This window comes from Drosophila serrata, unplaced genomic scaffold (genome assembly GCF_035046125.1).
Source record: "Drosophila serrata isolate PLE 108 unplaced genomic scaffold, ASM3504612v1 contig_208, whole genome shotgun sequence".
Classification (NCBI taxonomy): domain Eukaryota; kingdom Metazoa; phylum Arthropoda; class Insecta; order Diptera; family Drosophilidae; genus Drosophila; species Drosophila serrata.
The window spans coordinates 237,373-260,043 of NW_028257106.1; the positions used below are offsets into that span (position 1 = coordinate 237,373).

Genomic DNA, 22,671 nt, shown 5'->3' on the forward strand with positions numbered 1-22,671 from the left:
CAGCCGGAAACGGAATCAAATGGAGTTCAACTCTTCTTGAACTGTCGGTCCCACTATCAAGATGTCATTCAAGGCCAGCTGAGAAACGTTTTGCAAGATGCATTGAAAACGACGCGCAACTTTCTTGACGTACTTTGTAACGGATTGTTGTGCGGCGTGGGTGTTCTAAGATGAAAGGGGGGCACGCGCAAATATCCGTCTGCGGCTATTGTGGTGGTGATCTTGCCCTCCTGCATCTGGCGTCGCCTTTCTGCGTGCCAACTTGCGTGCTTCGAAAAACTCTTACAACACAAAAGAAACGGACGACACTCAGGCTTCCCTTCGTCCACAGCTTGGCCATTCGGAACATGTCATTCCCCTCGAACAGCCGCTTTTGCTAAGTCCCTACGGAGGAGTGGTCCTAGGCGAAGGCATAAACAATGATTAAGTTTAGAAGATTATAAAGATTATAAAAGATTATAAATTATTAAAAATATGAGTGGACGATATATAAGATTTTTAGATAGCATTAAAACCATTGATTTGGTGATATTGAACACTTTTTTTTTGGCCAACAAAAAAATGTAATGATAAAGATTAGCAATCAGGAGTCGCAACATAAAAACATAAGCAGCGAAAATAAATGAAAAAGAAACAAATTTTCATAGCGAGCAAGCTTTCAGCTCCGATTAATCCGATATAAAATTAAAATCCAGCGTCGGATCTGCAGTTGCAGCTCCGAAGAGATTAAAAAAAAGAAATAAATACGGTATTAAAATTAACTTATCGTGCGTTAATTAGTTATTGCTAAAAATTGCCAAATTCGTTATCTTCCCCACAAACATATTGGTGACCCCGACGTAATTCTATGGCTCGGAGGCTGCAACCCGGTGTTTACTGTTAAATATTGTTTAAACAAATCGCTTTGCTTTGCTGTCTCTGACTGGCATACGGTGAATGCACATAGCCGGTTGCTGATTTTCGTGTACATCGCGCTGTGAAAACAAAGCTGTGTTGTGCCAAAAATTATAAACAAAGGTGTATTGCGTTTAAGCTTCGAAAATAGCGCCTATTGCATATCTGCATATACATATATATTTATATAGCCCTCGCCTAGCAAACCAGTTAAATTTGAATCATAGAAAATCGCATACACAGTCTCTGGGATTGGTGAATCTTTCATTAATTCTGATAAGGCAGTCATTCTCGCGCAATCCCGGGATGCAAGCTATCGTGCGTCTTGACTCATAGTATCACTGATTATCAGCCCCATTTCAATATAAATGCAACATCATGGAGAATTCCGCATACAATATCGCTCGCTGATCCTTATCCGAGCAGAACGAATATATCTTTTAATTGATGCTAGCCTCTTTCGAAATAATTGCTACGGGACAACACTTCAGAACACCAAACTTGGTTGGATCGTATCTGGAGAGCTGCCGAGTGAGTCAACTCAGAAGTCTGTCTTAGCTGCCATCGTCAAGGATCCTATTAATCATTCTGATGTAACACACTTGCTGCTGTAGTAGAGCAATTTTGGGAAATCGAGGATTTCAGTTTGTCAGAACCAATATTGTTTCCTGAAGACTTGTGATGCGAGCAGCTTTTCAAAGAAAGTTGCGTTAGGCTTTGAAATGAGCAGTACTCTGTTCGTCTCTTGTCCACATCAGGATTCGAATCTTTAGGTGAGTAATATTGCCTGGCTCGTTGTCGCTTCAAGAGCTTGGAAGCTAAGATGGATAGGAACCTAGCCTTGAAGGCACAGTAGTCTGCTTTATTACGGAAAAATTTGGAGTAAGTACACATGTCTCTTGTAACAAGGGCAGCTTCGGTATAACAATTCTTCCTTTCTCACTATTGTAACATAAGCAAGAAAAAACGAGCACAAAGCTCAGCTAAATCGACTGCTGGAGATCTATCAAAGACTAACTGCTTTCAGGGCCAACAATTCAAAGAAAAATCTTCAACTTCCTGCTTCGCTTTCGATTTTTCAAAGTTGCCCTTTGTGGAGATATCTGCAAGATGTACCTTTTTGCAGTGTATCGTTTGGCGAAAGAACTCCACGGACGAGCTGAGTGTTTTTAAGTTAAACACAGTGACTTATGCAACCAAGCCAGCTGTCTTCTTAGCTATAGGAGCAATTCGTCTTTTAGGATGAGGAGGAATCATTTCCAGTTGGAGCAGAAATTGTTCGTAGAGATTTCTATGAGGATAATTTAATTTCTGATGGTGAAGAGGTGAGTGAAATTTGTTGCAAGGTGAAATAGCTACTGTCGCGAAAGTAATTTCCAATTCCCAAATGGTGTTCGAATGATTCGGAAGCCCTCGAAGGGGATCAAATTTGACGATTGATCGGGCATCGCCAAGGCCTTGGGATTTTTCTGGGCTTCGGTGTCTGATCAGCTCCTATTAAACTTTTCTCAAATACTAAAAGGTCTTTCTTGGACGTTGATGCACTACAGTCAGTACATACAAGTGGCCCATATGAAATCAGGCACGTGCTTTTTGGGTTAAGTGTTTATAGGTGCGCAATAAAAACAGAAAAGAGGACGGCGATATTAACTACTGGCGTGCTGCCAAATTGCTTGCCTGCCTGTCTAGAATTCAAGTTATTAGTTTTGGAAGGCTATCTACTTTATAAATTAATCATTATAATTTGAACACAATACTCTAAACAGTTCATGCAATTCAAAGAAGGTTTTACAGTGGTGTAACACTAAAGGTGTTTAGGATCTAGTATTTCTACGTAGTACGTGGAAATTTAGCTGACTCAACAAGTTCACACTTTCCACGTCTCCATGAATGACGTTATAGGTAAAGGCAATGCCAAGCATAGTTCTACGGTTGGCTAAGGATGGTAAGTTAAATAGGAGGAGTCTTTTAGTGGAATCTTTGGTTTGCATCCCACTTTAAACCGCGTAGAGCGAGAAGTAAAAAGTTCTTTTGAACCGACTCAATGCGTTTACTATGGACGCCGTACTGAGGGCTCCAAACGCAGCATCCATATTCTAAGATAGGACGAACTAAAGAAGTATATAAGGATTTAGTGACATAAGGGTAATTGAATTCCTTCGACCACCGTTTAATAAATACAAGCACACCCATGGCTCTATGCACCATAGACGAAATATCAATCAATAAAATCAAGTTTTGGGTCCAAGCGGACTCCCAAATCATCAACAGAATCAATTCTTTCCAAAGAGCAGCAGTTCAGCGTGTAAGTAGCAAGCTTAGGAACGCCACGAGAGAACGTGATTAACTTGCATTTAGAGCCGTTTAAGTTTAATAAATTTACACGGCACCATGTTTGAATATTATAAAGATCTGTTTGTAAATCCGACTGGCAGGCGACGTCCCTTGTATTACACGCAAAGCTAAACGTAATCAGCGTACATAATCACTCTGGAGTTAGTCAAGACTTTGGGTAGGTAATTTATAAATAATATAAACAATATGAGTCTCAAATGGCTTCCTTGCGGGACGCCAGATGTAACCTTCAAAACATTAGATAAATTATTTTTAAACAGAACCTTTTAAGTTCTTCCATTCAGATAACTTGAGATTCAATTAAGAAAATCAACTGGGAATCGCATTAAATCAAGTTTCAAACCAAGAAGGGAATGGTTGAGAGAGCCAAATGCTTTGGTGAAATCAGTATAGATTACATCTATCTGAAAATTATTATGGAATTTCTTTTTAAAATAAAAATTGAGCCCCAAAAAAAATGTTGTTGTTGATCTTCGCTTAATAAAACCATGTTGACATGGAGAAATAACTGATCTACAAAGGTGCTGAGGAGTAATTATGTTTTCGAAAAGTTTAGGGATAGCCGAACACTTAAAGTTTTCTCTAAAATTGTTGGCATCCAATTTTTGTGGAGAGGAATAATAAACGATTCCTTCCAATTAATGGGAAAGTGGGAGGTTTCTAAGGATAAGGTAAAAAATATCAGAAGGGGATAGCACAGGACGTTAGGTTAGGAATACCGTCGGGACCTGGAGAATAAACTGGCTTGACACGATGAAGATCTAAAAGGAGAGAGCTTTCGTTTATGCTAGGACTGAAAATTATTTGGGTATGACATAGGAATAAGTCTGGTATAAAATCGAAGAGATTGAAAAAGTTGTTTGAAAAAAATGCAAAAATATTGGCCTGATTAGTAAACCACGGCGGTTAATTTGAGATTGGCAGATAATATAACGGTACACATTCAGTAAAAAATTAATTCATGGCATTGTAAAAAATATCCACTGCAACTGAAGTTTAAAGTCCGTTTTACGAAAACAGTGGACTTTTTTGGCTGGACGGTCAGATATACTCTGTAAGTCAGAACCAATATCAAGAGGCACATCGACAGTAGGATGATAAGGATCTTTGGGCTGCGTCAGAGGCGCCACACTGGCAATACTGACTGTAGGTTCTAGGGTCAGAGGCGAAACAAAGATCGATGAAGCGCTGTAAAAAATTTCGAACATGGTTCATTTAAGAGAGCAAAATGTCGAACAAGCCAGTGATAAAGTCATGTTGTGTAGAAGTTAGGAGAGTATTGTTGGAATTATTTGAGCACCAAAAAGCACCAGGGATATTAAAATCACCTAGGTCTACCAACTGGTCTCTATCCAAAAATCTACTGGAAACCATCTGAATAGCGGAAGGGTAGTTCCAATAATGTGGAAGTTCCAACAATGGAGATATGTAGGAATAGGTAATAAAAATGGAGCTACCTTTGATAGATAGCTTCAGACAAAGGAATTGAACATCGTTGCATTCCTCGAAGGTTAATAATTCTGTAATCAGTGAGTCCACCGCTATAAGAACTCCACCCCCGCGACTGATAGGGCGATCTAGCCGATATACTGTGAACACAGCTGGGCAAACTTCGGAGCTCAGAATCTCCGGCTTTAACCAGGTTTCTGTAAGCAAAATAACCTGAGAAGCAAACGAAAGGATATCAGAATACAAGTTAAAAAGCTGACTACGTAAGCCTCTTGCATTTTGATAGGAAATACATAGGGAGTATGTTAGTTTTTTGGGTCGGGATTGGAAGACGTAATAGGCGAAGTGGTATGATCAGGCCTGGGAAGAGTTATTCCTACAGGCCGCTTTTTCTTTTTCTTCGCTTCGAACTCCTTAACAACAACGTATTCTGGCCTGAAGTTGGTAGAGAAAATAGTGTCAAGGAGTTCGTTAGGGACATTTATTTTAAAAGATAAAATATCCCTAGCGTAAGAAATTTTACACTTTTCCACCCTAATCTTTATTTTATTGGCTCAGGTGTTGCCTTGTATAAAGGCGAGAACATATTTCGATGTTTGATCAGTGGACAGCCGCGAAGCAAAATTATGTCTCGTTGGTGGAACCGCTATTAGGGCTTTTGGCAAGGCAATCTTGGTTATCTGCCGTCCCATTGTCGGCCGGTATTCCGGGCCTAACACCCTGGGCAGATATATCGTTAAGCACGGGACTTTGAGTGGTCAATATTTGCGACCCCCCAGGGGACAAAACAGAAATCACCGGCGGTACGGGCACTCCCGCTGCACATTCGGGTACCGAATCTTTTCTAGCGCTCGATCTCAGCACTCTTGAAATTAATGCTGTGCCGAGGGAGGCTGCTTCTAAGAGCCCGTTGCGGGTAGTTGGGGACCGTTTGCATGGTGCCCACCAACGGCAGTTTTTTTGAGCCTCGGAGACTCATTTAAGCGTAAGCGTAAAGCTATTAAATTGGGTGTCCAGCGCCAAGAACATTTCTAGAGTGGCCCCTGGCGATGCTGATCGCCATTTCCACTGCCTATAAAAATTTTTGTCTGCAGGACAGCAAGTGCTCGGACAAACTCTTCTTCACACTGTCCAAGTCGTTCCGGGGCGACCCCACGGTGCTATCATAACACAGGCGTGAAACCTGACACTACCTCACGGTCATGCGGTCAACAAGATCAAGTACGACTTCCAGTTTCGAGTGCTGACCAACGAGCGGCCGCCGCGCGGCAGCTCGTCAAATTTGCCCTCCCTACTGGAGCCAGTTAAGGATCTTCCGCAGCGTCGTTCCGCAACTCTAGTTGGAGCCGTTTGCATTGACGTTTTATCGAGCTTCAAATTCATCAAAACTTTCGATAAATTGCAGCACATATTTTCATACATTCATCGTTTCATTGCCAATTGCAAAGCCAAAGCTGTTCCTTTAAAATGTCTTCTTTCAGTTGAGGAGATCAACCTGGGAGCTGTACTGCTCCTGAGGACCATCCAACAGGTTCACTTTCCCAAAGAGTATAGGGTTCTCAGCCAGGGCAAGCCGTGTCCCAGGCAAGCAAACTAATTTCACTGAGATCAATGCTTGGTTTCGATGGCTTACTTCGCGGTGGTGGAAGGCTGCAGAACTTAAACTTGGGCTACGATAAGAGGCATCCGATATTGTTATCCAAGGATTATGCAGTCTAATCGTTTATTTTCCAAGGAAATATTTACATACAGGATCACAAGCGTTACTTGCCACATGGCGGCAAAGTTATTGTTATTTGTAGCTAGCGTCATCAAAAAATGCATCCGATATTTTTGAATGAAGCCAGTTACTCGGGGGCACTTCATTGGTAGTCTGCCAAAACATAGAGTGCGGCCTCGGAATTTCATGCCACAGAAGTGGACTATTGTGACGGAAAGCAGGAATAAAGCGCCCCACAAGTGCTACATCGCCATCGTTTCTCTGTTTCTCCACGAAGGCGGCACACCTCACAACCGATTCCTTCATAACAGCCCTCAGAAGGTATGTTACCATTTGGAACGGCAATGCTACAAACTTCGTCGGTGCAATGAGCGAGCTTACCGAACTAAAGGCATTATTTATGATAATCGATATCTTTCGTCAGTTTGGCTAATGGGATCGATTGGAAATTCATCCCTCCGCGAGACCCTTACTTCTTTTTGGGAGGCAGCAGTCAAATGGCATCGCATAGAAAAAATCAATTCTGGCATAGAGTAGCCATGGTCCGTACTGCTACGGGTCTGTTCAAGAGGGCAGTCGCCAAGCTAGCCGTTCTGCCCCACGATGCCGATGCAGTTGGAACAGTACCTCTTCCAACGGGAGGAATTTAATCGGAGCAGACCGCTCTCACCTAATTATGCACGCATAGGTGTATCACTGCACCTGCTGCGCTCTTAGGCGTTCTCTTCTTTACCTATATTTTTCTTTCTCTCTTCTTTTTCTGTCGCCTTATCTATTAAGAAAAACAACATTGTAAGCTCGCTAATATAAAATTGAAGTCAAGCGTCCGATCGGCAGTTGCAGACTCCGAAGAAATTAAAATAAGGAAATAAATACGGCATTAAAATTAACCTATTGTGCGTTATTTAGTTATTGCTAGAGGGTGGCAAATTCGTTGTCTTTCCCATGAACAGGAACAATGGGGCAATTGGAAAAAAATATGGACAACGCTATGCTTCCCTAATTTAATTTTAATAGAACTCCCACTGTTTTTTTTTTTGTACTTATAACTCACTTTGGCTCACTTCATTGGGGAATCCACCGACGAAAGCGCTTCCGGGATGTTATCTGTGGAGTTTAAAAAATGTCAGAAAAAAATGTTACTGGGCCCACTCTCCGCGTTTTAAATTGTAGTTGCTGCTTTCTTTTGTTTCCACCTAAGCGAAAATCATTCGGAATTACAAGCTCCGCTTTGCATTCTGCTGATGGCCTTGCCAAAGTCACTTCACATTAGAAAATTAAATTAACAAAAAAGCAAAATTTTTTCAGCATTCTGGTGGGGACTTGGTTTCCCGATGTGCGGGCTTCTGCAATTGTTGAGCTTCACTTAAAGCGGGATGTGGCCCAATCGGCCTTCCACCGCTGATCAAGGTGACCCGTTCATGCTGAATAAGCGCAGCTACGCTGTTTGCAGCCGAATTTAGGAATACCGATGGAGCTGGCTGATGAAGCTTTTCCCTCTCAATTGAGGAGTGGCTGGGAGCGATCTTTGGGGGCCCCAGATATGGCAAAAAAAAAATGCAAAAACTGGTAATTTCTTCTTCTCTGTGTAAGCCTCCTCGGTGGCCAACGAGGCTTCACGGCTCCGCCAAATCGAAGGAGCTGACCGGGATGGATGCACGTGCTCGCTGACTTTGGTTGCGTCTGCCCAAGCGTTAAAAATGGCGGGCCACGCCAAGACTCAGGCGTCAAAATTACTCCGAAGCAAAAAGCTTCCAGCATTTCTATAGCTACCTGCTTCACACCCAGAGGGTGCTAGGGGAGGCTGCTACAAGCTCTACTCACATTGTTGGGGAATGACATAATGTGGAGTGGAAGGAATTTAGTTGTCTAGACAACCTTCTCTCAAACGATTTAAACGGCAGCCTTACTTTAAACCGACCTGATGGCAATACCTGAGTAGTCTTCCTGTAATAGTCGTCCCATTATTTGTGCTCAGGCAACAAAATTTTCTTTGGAGTTGGCATCTCCTCCAGTGACCAAAAGTTCTGTAACGTGGTGTCAATCGACACTAACGGTCCTTCACTACAACTAAAACTATAGGGGTCTGCTAATGGTAGATTCATTGGGATCTTCCAATTGCTGACGTTCACCTGAGTTATCGGAATGGCTCGGAATGATAGCCGGAGATCAATTTAAAGATCCAGAAATCTAACGAGAACTCACTACCATTTATTCGCGACTTCACCACGGTGCCTATCTTTTTCCTGACTGCAGAATTGGACTCGCCAATACCAAGTAAGTTGATTCACGACTCCTCTCTACGAATCTGAAAGCGGTTCGCCAGTTCTTCCGTTTAAAATTCTGAAGCGAATGATCTGGGGCGTTACAATAGCTACAAGTTTGCCGAGGATAACTGTGGGAGGAGGAACACGAAAATAAGCTATGATTATGTGGTTTGCTCAGCGGTACTTTTCCTGCTTCTGCTTTGTCGATTCTTCTGCCGATAAATGCTAATATCAGGGATTTAACATTATTTCACAATCGGACCAAAGTGGCAATGTCTCATAATCGACCTGTTTCTCCCATTTTTGTTTGATCACTGGGTCGTTTCTATTCAATAACAAATATATCAACATTGCATTCGAAATTTTTGTGTCATCTCCTATCGATAGCAGAGAACCGTAAAACGACTTAACAGTGTCGATAAGGTTTTCAAGGAGGATGCGGACTGATGCGATAGTTTTGAAAGACTAAATAATGTTAAAATATTATTCTTAAAGATGAGGCATTCTTTATCGGAAAACCTTTTTTAAGCTGTCCATCGTAATTGCTCTCGGACTTGGTAAGCTTTAATTGTTCCTAAATCTTTACTAGAGAGATGTGAAATTAAATGGTTAAATTTGTCGATAACTGGAATGCTGGCATCTTTATGAACCAAAGTTTAGAAGGGACTGATAAAGTTTTTAAATTCAGAATAATTTCCACTAAATTGGAAAAATTGGGTAATGCCCAATTTGGAGTTTCGCTATAGGCTACTGTCTTTAAAGCAGATAATAGCGACACTATGCTAAGTTCTTCTAACTCGTAGCGATATTCATCGCCATTATCTATGACTTCTATTTGTTCTTGTAATTGATTTGCCTTATTAATTGAATTTCGAGTCGACATTTAAATTCACCCTCTAAAATCGGGCGGGAAGCCGGACGATATTGATTGATTCCATTCGAAAAGTTTAATGACGACGTAATATATTTTTTCAGCGTTCAACAGATAGACCCATCACTGTTCAGTGATCATGTTGTGCTGCAGAAAACATTTATCCTCATAGGGAATTTCCTAAATAAAAACTCCAGCCGTTCCCTTCTAATCCAGTGCTGCAATCTTATCTAAAGAAGCGTCTGGAACAAGCGGAAGAAATTAGGAACGCGTTTCGGGAGACGGATTCCGTGATCGTGAATCTAGAAGGGTTTGCGGGCTCAAGCTATGCCGGGAAAAGTTTCCTGTCGGAATTCGAGGAGCGCTATATGGACGCCTATTGCGCCATCGCGGAAGACTTGGACAAACTTGGATCCGAGATTCCGGCACCGCCGCCCCCAACAGGTGGGGGCGCCGACCCGGAAGTGCGACTGAACATGCCACAGATGGCAGTTCCCAAGTTCTCCGGTGAGTGTGTGAGCTGGCCAGGATATTATGACGCCTTCATGAGCCTCATACACAACAACAACAATTTGAGTAATGTACAACGGTTACACTTTCTCAAAGAGTCGTTGGCACAAGGAGACCCATAACGCTTGGGAGCATTATCAATGAAGCGGCGACGCCGTTCCGACCTACCATGAATTGGAATCATTTTTGAATGATCGGCTGATCATAATGGATGCGATTGAGAACCGAAGCTCGTCGTACGACTCCAATATTGGCCCAGGATCCACCGACCCTAGCAAACGAGTGCGAGTGCATAATGCACAGGAGCGCTTAGACGGGCGAATAGCGCCTGTTACCACTGTGGGGGCGACCATATTCTGCGTCGCTGCACAGCCTTTCTGGCCTTGGACTGCTATCAGAGAAAGGATATAGTGAGCAGAGCGAAGTTATGTATTAATTGTTTGAGCAAGTCACATGCGCTGCCGCGCTGCACCAGCAACAAGAGCTGCCAAGTATGTGGGCAGCGCCATCACACCCTGTTGCACTTCCCAGTAATGGCTCAGCCGGTCCGGCCTTCAACGCCGCATCTTAGTGCACCCACAGCCACGGAGAACATATCTCAGCAGAGCCGGCGGTCAATTTCGAGTCAAAACCCAAGCGCATCTTACAGATGCCATTCGGTAACGTCGCCGAATGTTTCTTCGAGGAGCGTACTTCTCGCCACTGCTCGTATCACCGTGCGAAATCCGGTCAACGGGCTGCAAGCCATCATAAATGCTCTCATTGATCAAGGATCTGAGGCAACTATAGTATCTGAGCACGTCGTACAGTCCCTGCATCTGACGCGGGCCAGTACCCGAGCGTCCATTTTTGGGGTCGGCCCGGGGATGGTCGTCGTTGCAAGTATACAGTCAATTTCGAAATCGGCAGTATTATTAACCCAACTTTTTCTTTAGAGGTCGATTCAGCATACGTTCTCCCTTCGGTTACTTCCTGCCTGCCGAGTCTTAGCTTCACGCCACAGCGTTGGGATCATATTCGAGGGCTCTCGTTGGCAGATCCTCACTACTCCCGGTCGAAGCGAGTCGACCTCATTCTAGGAGTGGACATGTTGGCGCAAATAATGTTGCCAGACACCAGGATCGGACTGCCCGGCGAGCCCTTAGCTCAGAATACGCACTTCGGATGGATTCTCTCTGGACGTGCAGAAGGCGTGAGGGAATCAACCCAGTTGCGCTGTCATCGAGTGCTTTTGGACACCGAGGCATGGCTGAAGCGGTTCTGTGAGGTAGAGTCAGTCCCAGAACGCCCTTCGTTATCGGAGGGGGACCTCTGGTGCGAGGCCTTCTTTCAGAAGACTTACGTACTTCGAGGGGATGGCCGCTATATAGTGCGGTTGCCCTTTAAAACCTATCGGGACCCAGCCATGGTCCTAGGAAGATCTCAGCAAATGGCGCTTAATCAGTTCCTACAATTGGAAAGACGCCTGTCCAGCAGTCCAGACCGGTGGAGCAAATATGTGGATGAGATCGAGGAATACTTCGCGCTCGAGCAAATAGCGCCGGCTGTGGGCAGTGAAAGTAGTTCAGTAAAGAATACTTCTACTAATATGCATGTAACCTCTTGTGTACTCCCACATCACGCTGTCTTCAAGAAGGAGCCTCAGTCGGCAAAACAGCGAATCGTCTTCGACGCCTCCTCAAGGACAAGCAACGGAAGGTCGTTAAACGATATTCTGTGGACCGGGCCTACACTGCAAAACGACATGTCGGCAGTCATACTCAATTGGCGGAAATATCGTTTCGTTTTCACGGCGGATATACAAAAAATGTATCGCTGCATTGATGTGCTTATTTTATACGCTTATTTTATACGTTGCTGCAGAAAACTAAATAATAATTCAAAATAATTAATTTAAAAAAAATAAGAAATTATTTAAGAATAATTATGGATCCCACATATTTCAATGTCCGTCAAATTAGCGTCGATGAGTTAGCGTCGAAATGGAACGGTGGAAAAATTGAACGCGGAGGGGATATTTAATTTTTTATTTATTTCGTAATGAAGGCACTAATTGGAATAAAATAAAGTTTCTAAATGCTAAAAACTGAATTTACTATTCTTTTATACTGGATTTGAAAGTATTTGACATTTCGATATATTAAAAAAAGAACATGTGAAAAGTCGTGTTTTGACGGATTTCTTAATATCTCGGCTAATCGAACGCGTGCAGCAATACCAGATGCGCCAAAATAAAGGACATTTATTTTAGTTTTACCGTACCAAGTTTAAATTTTTAAACCGTTAGTTTTTGAGCAAATCGCATAACAGTGATCTTACCTCGGGGTCGGCTCCATACAAAATAGGGCATCAAAAATAGTAAGGCATATAACTTCGATTTACGAACGCGTGCACATATGCACGGTATATAGGCTTACTAGGGAAAGATTAAGGAATATTTGGTAAAAGTTTCAATTGTTTTAACCGTCAGATTTCGAGAAAATCGAAGAACAGTGGGTGGTGTATTTGGGCTGATATCCAAGGCGCGAACTATGAAAATGGAACCAGATGGGAATCTGCAGAGAACCACTCGCTGAACCAGACCATGGAACAATGTTAAGAAAAATACTAAATTAAATTAAAATAGCAATTTGTTGAATAAAATATTAAGAAGAGTGACTGCCCAATAAATAGAGAAGACATTCATAACAATTTAGTGTGATTTTCATCTAAATCAGGGACAATTATCTATTTCGTTATTTTTACATTATTTTAGTATATACCACGGCGGCATGTTATGCCGCTCCCCGACAAGCAAAATCTGCGCAAACTGTTACAAAAATCTTACTCTCTTAAATGAACGCGTGCAAACTTGCACGGTATCTCAAAAGATAGGGAAAAATATTTTCTAATTTCGAATTAAATCTTAACTTGATCTAACCGTTAGATTTTAAGAAATTTGTTGCATTTCGGGTGGGAACGGGCTGAAGGACTATCGATATATCGATAGTGATAGGTAGAATTGTTATGACCTGGAGGGGGCGAGGAAAATGAGGGAACCGGGAAATTCGAATGCGGCCTAAGAGAAAGGGTTCTTGCCCTTTCTCTCGGCAAGGGCAATGTAAAAGTAACGGCTGGAGTCTGGAACGGCGGAAAGGAACCGGGCTATAAAGGGAGGTGCGAGTGGAAAAACACGAGAAGAAAAATCTGGATGTATAACGTGTGCGGTTAAAATCGGAACGAGAAAAACGTGATAACGGACTCGAGGTGGACGACGTGACCGAACGCCGTTGTCGGAGCCGTCGCCTCAGAGCCACCCAGTGCCGTTGCCTGAGCCGTCGCCTCAGAGCTGCTGGCCACCGCGTCGCCGAATCCGCCAAAGCTGCTGGTCACCGCGGCGCTGAATCCGCCGCGGTCAGAACGACCACCGGCCAGAGTCGCCGCAACCCAGGACCGCCGGCCAGAGTGACCGGCGCAGCCAAGTCCGCCGGCCAAAGCAAAAGTCGGAGCCGTCGCCGCCGCCGCAGCCCAAAGACGACCCCCAGATCCGCCGAGCCGCCGCCGCAGCACAGGTCCGCCATCCAGAGCAGCCGTCCCCGCCACTGCAGGAGATTCCCATCAGCTGCTACCATCCGGTGATACCGTTCCGGATGGGACGATTTAAAGGGCGGATTGCATATTAGTTCCTGCCCAGGCAGCTGCCGCCGATCTGCCGGCAGGCCTTACTAACCGGCGCCAAACCAGAGCGAGCCGGAATAGAGAAATATTAGTTTGTTATTGTTAGGTGAAAGATATTAGTGTGTTTGTCTCGCCCTCCGTTTGATCGTATCCTGGGTCCGGGATAGGTGCATCACATGCGCTGCGACCAATAGGGGAACGGGGAAGAAGCCAATTAGTAAGCTCTCGTTTTTTTTTGAGCCCCGACCCTAGTCTATTTCTCTTGGAGCTCCAGCAGGGATACTAGGTGAAAGTGAGGGAAAAATTTTTGTTAGCCAGTCGTGGCCAAATTGCGGCCGAATAGCTTCTCCTCCGCAAGACCGACAACGTTCCCCGATAAAAGGCAGCGCAAGCGCATCCCTGGCTGAGGCCACGTTCTCGCCGTGGATGAGTTGGCGCCTAATAACTATATTTGTTGCCTTGTTAAACTTAAAAAATAAATCAATGAAATAAATCAAAAAAATAATCAATAGTCATTAAAGCTTGAAATGAAAATAGAGTAAGTTTTACCTGGGGGGGAGATGAGCCGGTTGCCAGACCGCCTGGAGTAAGTTCTGCCCGCCGGAGATGGGTGATGCCCCGAAATGTCGAGGAGGCATCACTGGATGGGTGGGCGCGTCGTGGCGGGACCAACCAAGCCACAAATTCGAGCCAGCAGCGTATTTTTAGTTGTTTGTTTACTTTTGTGGTGTTTAGTGAGGACACTTGTATTTAAGTCCGAGACGTCCGATTAATTCGGTATTTTTGATTGTGCGGACTGCGGCATTGGGTCGAACCCAGCCCTGGCCACCCTGAGCTAGCCCGGTCAGGACGGGAGGCTTCGTTCGCAGAAAGATGGACAATTGCTCCCGGGCACAGTTCACAGAGGGTGCTGCGGTGGCAGGATGGTGGCATCCGGGCGTGGGAACGACGGATTCGCATCCCTTAGCCACAGACCGTGCATAAAGCACGAGTCAAGAACCATTGTGATATAAACTGTGATATATAGTAGATAGGGAAACAAGTGTTTATTTATATTAACGTAAAGTTTGGTTGTTTTCAATGTTAATGTTAATGTTAAAGTAAATGTTGTGCAGATCCTTGGGTTTTCCTGGTGGATAAGGCTTCCTGGGATCACCTTGTTGGTGAAGTCACGACCCGCGGGTCTCATTGCGCGCTGCGCGACCACCGCAATCTGAGCCTCGAAGTCCCAGCCATCAAGGAAAATCCTACGGGATACTGCTGAAAGCCGATGTCCTTAACTGGCGACTTTCAGCACGCTGAAAGTTAGCCCAGTTGACGAGCGGCCGGAGTCGAAACTACTGGGACGAATTGATGACGCCGGAATCTGGCACGGAGGCCACCGGCGGTTGATAGGTTCCATCTCCCCTGAAATTTAGAAAGGAAAAGAAAAGTTTGTGAATTTTTTTTGGTTGAGTACGCAGGTAGAAGAAAATTTATTTATCTATTTATTCGTATATTTATTTCTCCATTTATTTATTTATTTCTTGACTAGCTGTACCCTGCCACGTTTCTCTGTGGCATATTGTGGTTGCACGCATAAGAAATAAGTCAAACAAAAATAAAAAATTTTCAAATTCATTTAATTCTGTAATAATTGTGGGTATGCAATATTCTTCGTTTCTCCATTTTCCGAGTAAATATAAAAACTATCTGGTTTTCCGACACGGGAACACGCAATATATAATTATCCGTGTGAAAAACAATCTGCTCCCAAATCTAGACCACACAACTCCATAGATTGACCTTGAGCTTTATTAATGGTCATTGCGAACGCCAAACGAATGGGAAACTCTTGAACTGAAACGGTGTATCAGTCGGGATCAGAGGAATCCTAGGAATGAGTACATCATCACCTTTGAAAGGACCAGTTATGATCGTTGTTTCTACTACGTTGTTCATCAATTTCTTGACTGCGAGTCGCGTACCGTTGCAGAGTTTCGGCTGATTTATATTTCGGAGCATGATAATCGGCACACCTATTTTTAATTTCAATATGTGTGGTGGCATTCCAGGCAGATCAAGTGAGTTTAGAAATTCCGTAGGGTAATTAACTGCATCCTCTGCCTCCACAACGGGGTCCATCGACTTATATGTAATTACGTCAGTTTCTATGCTGGACTGGATTACATGATTGAGCTGGTATACATCTTTGTTCTTGGCAGCGAGAATCGCTCGTCCACTGAGCCAATCGTGATTCCTATAATTTATTCGAATATCGGGGAACACTTTTTGGATACGTCCTTCCTTAGATATAACTAAATTACAGAAATTCTCGGGCAATACTATTTTTCTCGACGTCTCATTGACTGGCAGCTTTCCGTTCCCAATGTCCAGTAGCTGTCGTGAGAATACGTCGGCTGAGTCATCGTTCTGTAACTGGACACGCATATTCGTCTTCAACTGTAAAGTAAGTACATGTTGCCGCAATATAGAATATTTTAGGCAAGCATTTATCTCGTCACCTGGTGTCGATCGGGATATCACAGGCAACGTTTGCCTGAAATCCCTTGCGAGCAATATTAACGTATTCCCAAATGGTTAGACAGCTCCATGCAAATCCCGCAATGATCGATCGAGAGCCTCCAGCGATTTTTTGTGTGCCATTGTGCATTCATCCCAAATAATGATATATTCCCAAACGCAGATAAGCTATCAACATCAAAAGTAGACAATAACCGAGCTGGAACCTCAACGCATGTTGTGTCAAAATTTGGGCTTAAACGGTTCAGAACTTTTCAAGTCTATAAAGGAAGTAGACACGAACAGGGCATTTTTATATATATAGATTTATTTATTTATTGAGTTATTTAGTTACATATTTGTTGCATGTGCATTTATTTATGTTAGGTTATTTATGCTTACATATTTATTTATTTTGTGAATAAAGTCGGTAGCGGTTAGGAATTAAAGAATTTGATTATGGACAGGGATAGGGGAAATAATTACCAGCTCAGGTCGAAGGGTCCTTCAACCCAGGAAGAGGAGTTGTGGTCCACAGATGGGGAGGGTGCTGTCGGGCACGCGCCGCCGCGGGCCTTTATGAGGTCATCCCCTTCTCGGCGGCAAGACCACCTGCTGGAGAAGCCGGGAGAGCAAACAAAGACAAAATTGCTAGACTTCGAGGCGATCGGGGCCACAGCTGACCATCTGATTGAAATGGATCCCGCTCAGAGGGCAGTACATTTCCAGAATCCGCCCGTATATTCCACAGCCAAGTCGGCGGTGAACCTCATCCTGGCTCAGACGACGGAAACATACCGCAAGACCCAAGAAGATGGGATCAGCCAGAGCTTGCGGGACGAGATGCGGGCCGGGTTTCTGGAAATGATGAAGCTGATTAATGAAGTTTTGAGACCCGCCACAAAGCAGCACTTACCTGGAGGGATCGAGAGTCAGCAGCAGCAATCGACAGCAACAGGATAACAACAGCGCCCACAGCAGCCACCACCTCCGTTTGGACGAGCGAGGGAGCCCGTGGACGACGCCCGCGGAGCGGTACCCAGGCATGAACAGACGTCCGCCGGTCATGCAACGAGGCCTACGCCTTCAGCCCCGTCGGTTCCACCGAGGTTGAGGAGACGCGTCGGGATGACAGCGTTGGTCGGAACTGGCGTGTCGAGGACCACCGCGCCGGCGGATTCCGTGACGAACGGACGTACGTCAACTGGGATGCAGGAGTCAGTCCCCAGGTCACAAGGGTGGACGAGCGGAACCACATCGAAGGCTTCCTGTTTCACTTGGAGTCCCTCCAGAGGCAATCGCGTTGCTCGTGGGCCGAGGTGATGAGAAATTTCCACACACTGCTAACGGATAGGGCCCTGGAGTGATTTTGGATCCACGTGCAGCAGCACCGACTGGACAGCTGCTAGATCGATTCCAGAGCCATGAGACGAAGCATCAGCGGATGCATCAGCTACTGCAGCGGGAGCAGCAACCAGGGGAGAGCGTAGATGATTACCAGCATGCGATGCAAACCTTTGCTTCTCGCCTGAGGAAGCCGATGCCGGAGCGTCACCTGGTTAAAGTGATGAAAAAAGGGTTAAGATAGGATCGCTCGTTTCATGTATGCGATGGAGCTACTCACTGTGGATGAGTTACGGCAGGAGAGCCTCGAGGTGGAGCGTACCTTCGGACGCAGAGCTCGGGCCCAATTCCCACCACCAACGCGCTACCAAGGGCCGGAACGGAACCGAGTCAGTGAGGCGTTTGCTCCAGAGCCAGAGGAGGATGCAGACGAGCAACCACTGCAAGTGCAGGAAGTCCGGGAGCGGCCTCAAAATCCTTTCCGGGCTGGCTGCTGAAATTGTGGAGCAATGGACCACGGTTTTCGGGATTGCGGGCAGGAGCTGAACAAAGTTTTTTGTTTCCGTTGCGGAAAGGCCGACACCGTCGCTCCGAAGTGCCCGAATTGTATGGGAAACGGACGGCGGGGCGATCCCAGAGCGGAAGAGGCTCGCCCAACGCGGAGTTCCGCGCAGTAGGAGACCCTAAAAATAACAAGATAGGCGTTAAGGATAATTCTAAAAATAATTTAAGATACTTACCCTATGAAGAGCGCATGCGACGGTATTTAGAGGTCAGGAACTGTATCTTCGAGGAGCATCAGCTGAGCGGCATGCGTGAGGTCTCCCGGACGGTTCGAAAGGTACGAGATCGGTTCCGAAAACGCCAGCGGAAGCGCCGAGAAGTCGTCGCGGCCGTCAAGCGGGGCGGCACCCAGGATCCCAGACCGTTGGCCCGAGTAACGATCTCAGGCCAGCAGCTGACTGGTTTGTTGGACACCGGGGCGAGCGTCAGTCTGCTCGGAAAAGGCTGCAGGGAACTGGTGGACGGGATGGGTGTGCCGGTGCAGAGGTACTTCTCGATGGTGCGAACTGCCACTGGAGAGGATCGGTCGATCATCGGCCGGATAGAGGTACCTGTGCAGTATGAGGGAAGGGTAGAAAACATTTATTTCTATCTGTGCCCTTATCTGGAACAGGCGGCATACCTCGGCGTCGACTTTTGGCGGGCGTTTGACCTGACTCCGGCCGTAGTTGGAGATATCCCGGTTCAAGGGGTGAAGAAGGCCGAAGAAGTCCACGTCAGGGAGATGGAGCACTGCGCCGACCAGGAAGATGACGACGAGGAAAAGACGGACCCCGAATCCTGGACATTATCTGGAGCCGAGAACCGAGAGTTAGAGGAAATCAAGCAGAGGTTCCTCACCTTCGAGAAGGATGGTTTGGGAACGACTGGCCTGGAGAAACACTCCATAGAGCTGGTGGAAGGCGAAAAAATTTTCAAAGACCGACCCTACCCGATGTCTCCAGCGAAGCAAAAGGTGGTCGAGGACGAAGTCGACAAAATGCTAGCTTTGGGAGTCATCGAGGAGAGCAAGAGCCCTTGGAGCAACCGGACGACGATGGTGTCGAAGCCTGGAAAGGATAGATTCTGTTTAGATGCCAGGAAACTAAATGACGTGACCGTCAATGACGCTTACCCCTTGCCTAGTATCGATGGAATCCTGTCCAGAATCGATCAAACGCATTTCATCTCCAGCGTGGATTTGAAATTTGCGTTCTGGCAGATCGAACTGAACGAGATGAGCAAGGAGTTGACGGCGTTCACAGTTCCTGGTCGGCCCCTCTACCAATTCAGGGTGATGTCTTTCGGGCTCTGTAATGCGGCACAGAGGCTGGTGAGACTCATGAATCGAGTAATCCCAGCCGAGATCCGATCCAACGTATTTGTATACTTGGACGATCTGCTCATTCTGGCCCCGGACATCGAGACGCACTTCCGATACCTACGACGAGTCGCCGAATGCCTAAGAGAAGCAGGATTAACCATCGACATGAATAAATCTAAATTCTGCTTCAAGTCTTTGACTTACTTGGGTTTCGTCGTGGGTGGAGGTCGTCTGAGCATGGATCCCGGTAGAGTGGCGGCAATCGATGCCGGAGCCGAGGTTGATGAAGGAGGTGCGCGTTTCTGGGAACAGCAGGCTGGTATCGGAGATTCGTTCGAAACTTCGCAACGCAAGCAGCGCCGTTGACTGAATCCCTCAAGAAAACTGGGAACAAGTTTTCCTTGAGTCCGGAAGCGCAGCTGGCAATTGAAGCCTTGAAGATGGCGCTAACCACGGCACCAGGCCTGGTGCACGCCGATTTCATGCGGCACTTTTATATTCAGTGTGACGCATCACACATCGGGGTTGGAGCCGTTCTTTTCCAAAAGAACGAGGACTACCAGGAGCAGTCGATAGCATTCTTCTCGGCGAAGATGAACAAGCACCAGGTGAATTACACCGTCACCGAGAAAGAGTGCCTGGCAGCCCTCCTGGCGATCCGGAAGTTCCGACCATACGTGGAAGGCATGCCGTTTACGTGCATCACGAATCACGCCAGCTTGAAATGGTTGATGTCCATGAAAGATCTGTCGGGACGCCTGGCCAGGTGGTCTCTGCAGCTCCAGGGGTTCAACTTTACAATCGAACACCGTAAAGGCAGCGAGAACGTGGTGGCAGACCTAACAGAGTTACTGGGTTTTGAGACCACCGAATTTGCTGGAAAGGAGTACCAGGAGTTAGTCCAAGAGATCCTGGGAAACAAGGATAACTTACCGGATCTTTAGATTGAGGACGGGCTCATCTTTAAGCGAACCTCCCCGGGAATTTTGGACGACGAGGTGGACGGATCAGCGTGGAAGCTCTGGATACCGCCGAGTCTGACCCACAGCCTGGTAGAGCGAGCCCATACGGAGCCAAAGGTAGCTCACGGCGGAATGGGGAAGACACTGGAGATCCTTCGGCGGCAGTTCTACTGGCCCGGGATGGTGCTGCAGGTTCGGGAATTTGTTCGAAGATGTCAGGTCTGCAAGGAGTCGAAGGCGCCGAATCACCGTATGATGGTCGGAATCAGTGAGCGAGTAAAGACTGAGCGGTCATTCCAGAAGCTGTACATCGACTTCCTTGGCAAGTACCCGAGGTCGAAGAAAGGGCATGCCTGGATCTTCATTGTGGTGGACACCTTTTCCAAATACACGTTCCTGAGGGCCATGAAGGAAGCGAAAGCCTCAAATGTTGTGGATTTCCTCATAAACGAGGTCTTCTACAAGTTCGGGGTCCCAGAGATCGTGCATTCGGACAATGGACGACAGTTTGTGTCGAAGATCTTCGAGGAAGCCATGGAGAGCTTTGGGATTCGGCACTTAAAAATTCCGATATACTCTCCACAGAGGAACGCAGCGGAACGAGTGAATCGGAGCGTTCTGCGTCCGAGGGTTCCTGGAGAACGATCATAGAGAATGGGATGCCTACCTTCCCGAGATCGAAGTGACGAAGCACCGTTTTTCACGCTGTTCGGACACCACATGTTCCTACATGGTTCCAGCTACCGATTGGCCAGGAAGCTGCAGTCTCTGTGCGACCACGAGATGGCCGGTATGCCAATAGCTGACAAGCTCCGAGTCGTGCAGGAGAAGGTGCGCAAGTGTCTGGAGCCCTCGTACGATCGTTGTCGCCAACGCTATAACCAGAGGGCCAGAGAGTTTGCCGCAAAGCCTGGCCAGGAGGTGTATCGCCGGAATTTCGTTCTCAGCGACTTCGGAAGGCAAGTTAACGCAAAGTTTGCCAAGAAGTTCCTCAAGGCCAGGGTGGTGAGGACGATAGGCAGCAACACGTACGAGCTCGAGGACATGCAGGGCCGGAGTTTGTGTGTATACCACGCCAAAGATATCCGCGTGGGACCTGGAAGAGGGATCATGAAGTACACATGGACCAGACACTGGATAAAGGGTACTTCCCGTAAGACGTGGGCCCCGCGTTGGGCACCTTACGGAACTGCGCTGGAGATACAGATCTAAATGCTCCCAATGATCCTGTCGAGCTGCTGGAAGCCGGGAGCAACACCCCATATCCTTGGGTGGTGTTGCATTTCGGGTGGGAACGGGCTGAAGGACTATCGATATATCGATAGGGATAGGTAGAATTGGTAGGACCAGGAGGGGGCGAGGAAAATAAGCAAACCGTGAAGTTCGAATGCGGCCTAAGAGAAAGGGTTCTTGCCCTTTCTCTCGGCAAGGGCAATGTAAAAGTAACGGCTGGAGTCTGGAACGGCGGAAAAGAACCGTGCTATAAAGGGAGGTGCGAGTGAAAAAAACGAGGAGAAAAATCTGAATTCATAACGAGGGATTTTTGTGCGGTTAAAATCGGAACGAGAAAAACGTGATCACGGAATCGAGGTGGACGACGTGACCGAACGCCACCCAGCGCCGTTGCTTGAGCCGTCGCCTCAGAGCCACCCAGTGCCGTTGTCGGAGCCGTCGCCTCAGAGCCACCCAGTGCCGTTGCCTGAGCCGTCGCCTCAGAGCTGCTGGCCACCGCGTCGCCGAATCCGCCAAAGCTGCTGGTCACCGCGTCGCTGAATCCGCCGCGGTCAGAACGACCACCGGCCAGAGTCGCCGCAACCCAGGACCGCCGGCCAGAGTGACCGGCGCAGCCAAGTCCGCCGGCCAAAGCAAACGTCGGAGCCGTCGCCGCCGCCGCAGCCCAAAGACGACCCCCAGATCCGCCGAGCCGCCGCCGCAGCACAGGTCCGCCATCCAGAGCAGCCGTCCCCGCCACTGCAGGAGATTCCCATCAGCTGCTACCATCCGGTGATACCGTTCCGGATGGGACGATTTAAAGGGCGGATTGCATATTAGTTCCTGCCCAGGCAGCTGCCGCCGATCTGCCGGCAGCCCTTACTAACCGGCGCCAAACCAGAGCGAGCCGGAATAGAGAAATATTAGTTTGTTATTGTTAGGTGAAAGATATTAGTGTGTTTGTCTCGCCCTCCGTTTGATCGTATCCTGGGTCCGGGATAGGTGCAACACATGCGCTGCGACCAATAGGGGAACGGGGAAGAAGCCAATTAGTAAGCTCT

General features: G+C 46.6%; 1 protein-coding gene, 1 long non-coding RNA gene and 1 pseudogene across 3 annotated transcripts; 1 reads left to right on the top strand and 2 right to left on the bottom strand.

Moving 5' to 3' along the window:
* The first annotated feature begins 8,903 nt into the window (after positions 1–8,903).
* Positions 8,904–11,970, top strand: LOC147644246 (uncharacterized). Its single transcript, XM_086829499.1, has 3 exons — positions 8,904–9,242; positions 9,661–10,948; positions 11,002–11,970. Exons 2-3 carry the CDS (start codon positions 10,600–10,602, stop codon positions 11,952–11,954), a joined length of 1,302 nt encoding a protein of 433 aa, XP_086685625.1. The 5' UTR covers positions 8,904–9,242; positions 9,661–10,599; the 3' UTR covers positions 11,955–11,970.
* Positions 11,971–16,573: 4,603 nt separating this feature from the next.
* On the bottom strand, positions 16,574–18,842 carry LOC147644247 (uncharacterized). Its single transcript, XR_015270899.1, has 5 exons — positions 18,756–18,842; positions 18,310–18,684; positions 17,850–18,252; positions 17,142–17,780; positions 16,574–17,083 (listed from the first exon to the last, which is right to left on the bottom strand). It is a non-coding gene; the product is annotated as an uncharacterized LOC147644247 (long non-coding RNA).
* Positions 18,843–19,042: 200 nt separating this feature from the next.
* LOC147644248 (uncharacterized) lies at positions 19,043–19,929 on the bottom strand (annotated as a pseudogene). The gene is made up of 3 exons (XR_015270900.1): positions 19,641–19,929; positions 19,248–19,574; positions 19,043–19,182 (listed from the first exon to the last, which is right to left on the bottom strand). The product of XR_015270900.1 is annotated as an uncharacterized LOC147644248 (transcript).
* Positions 19,930–22,671: the final 2,742 nt, after the last annotated feature.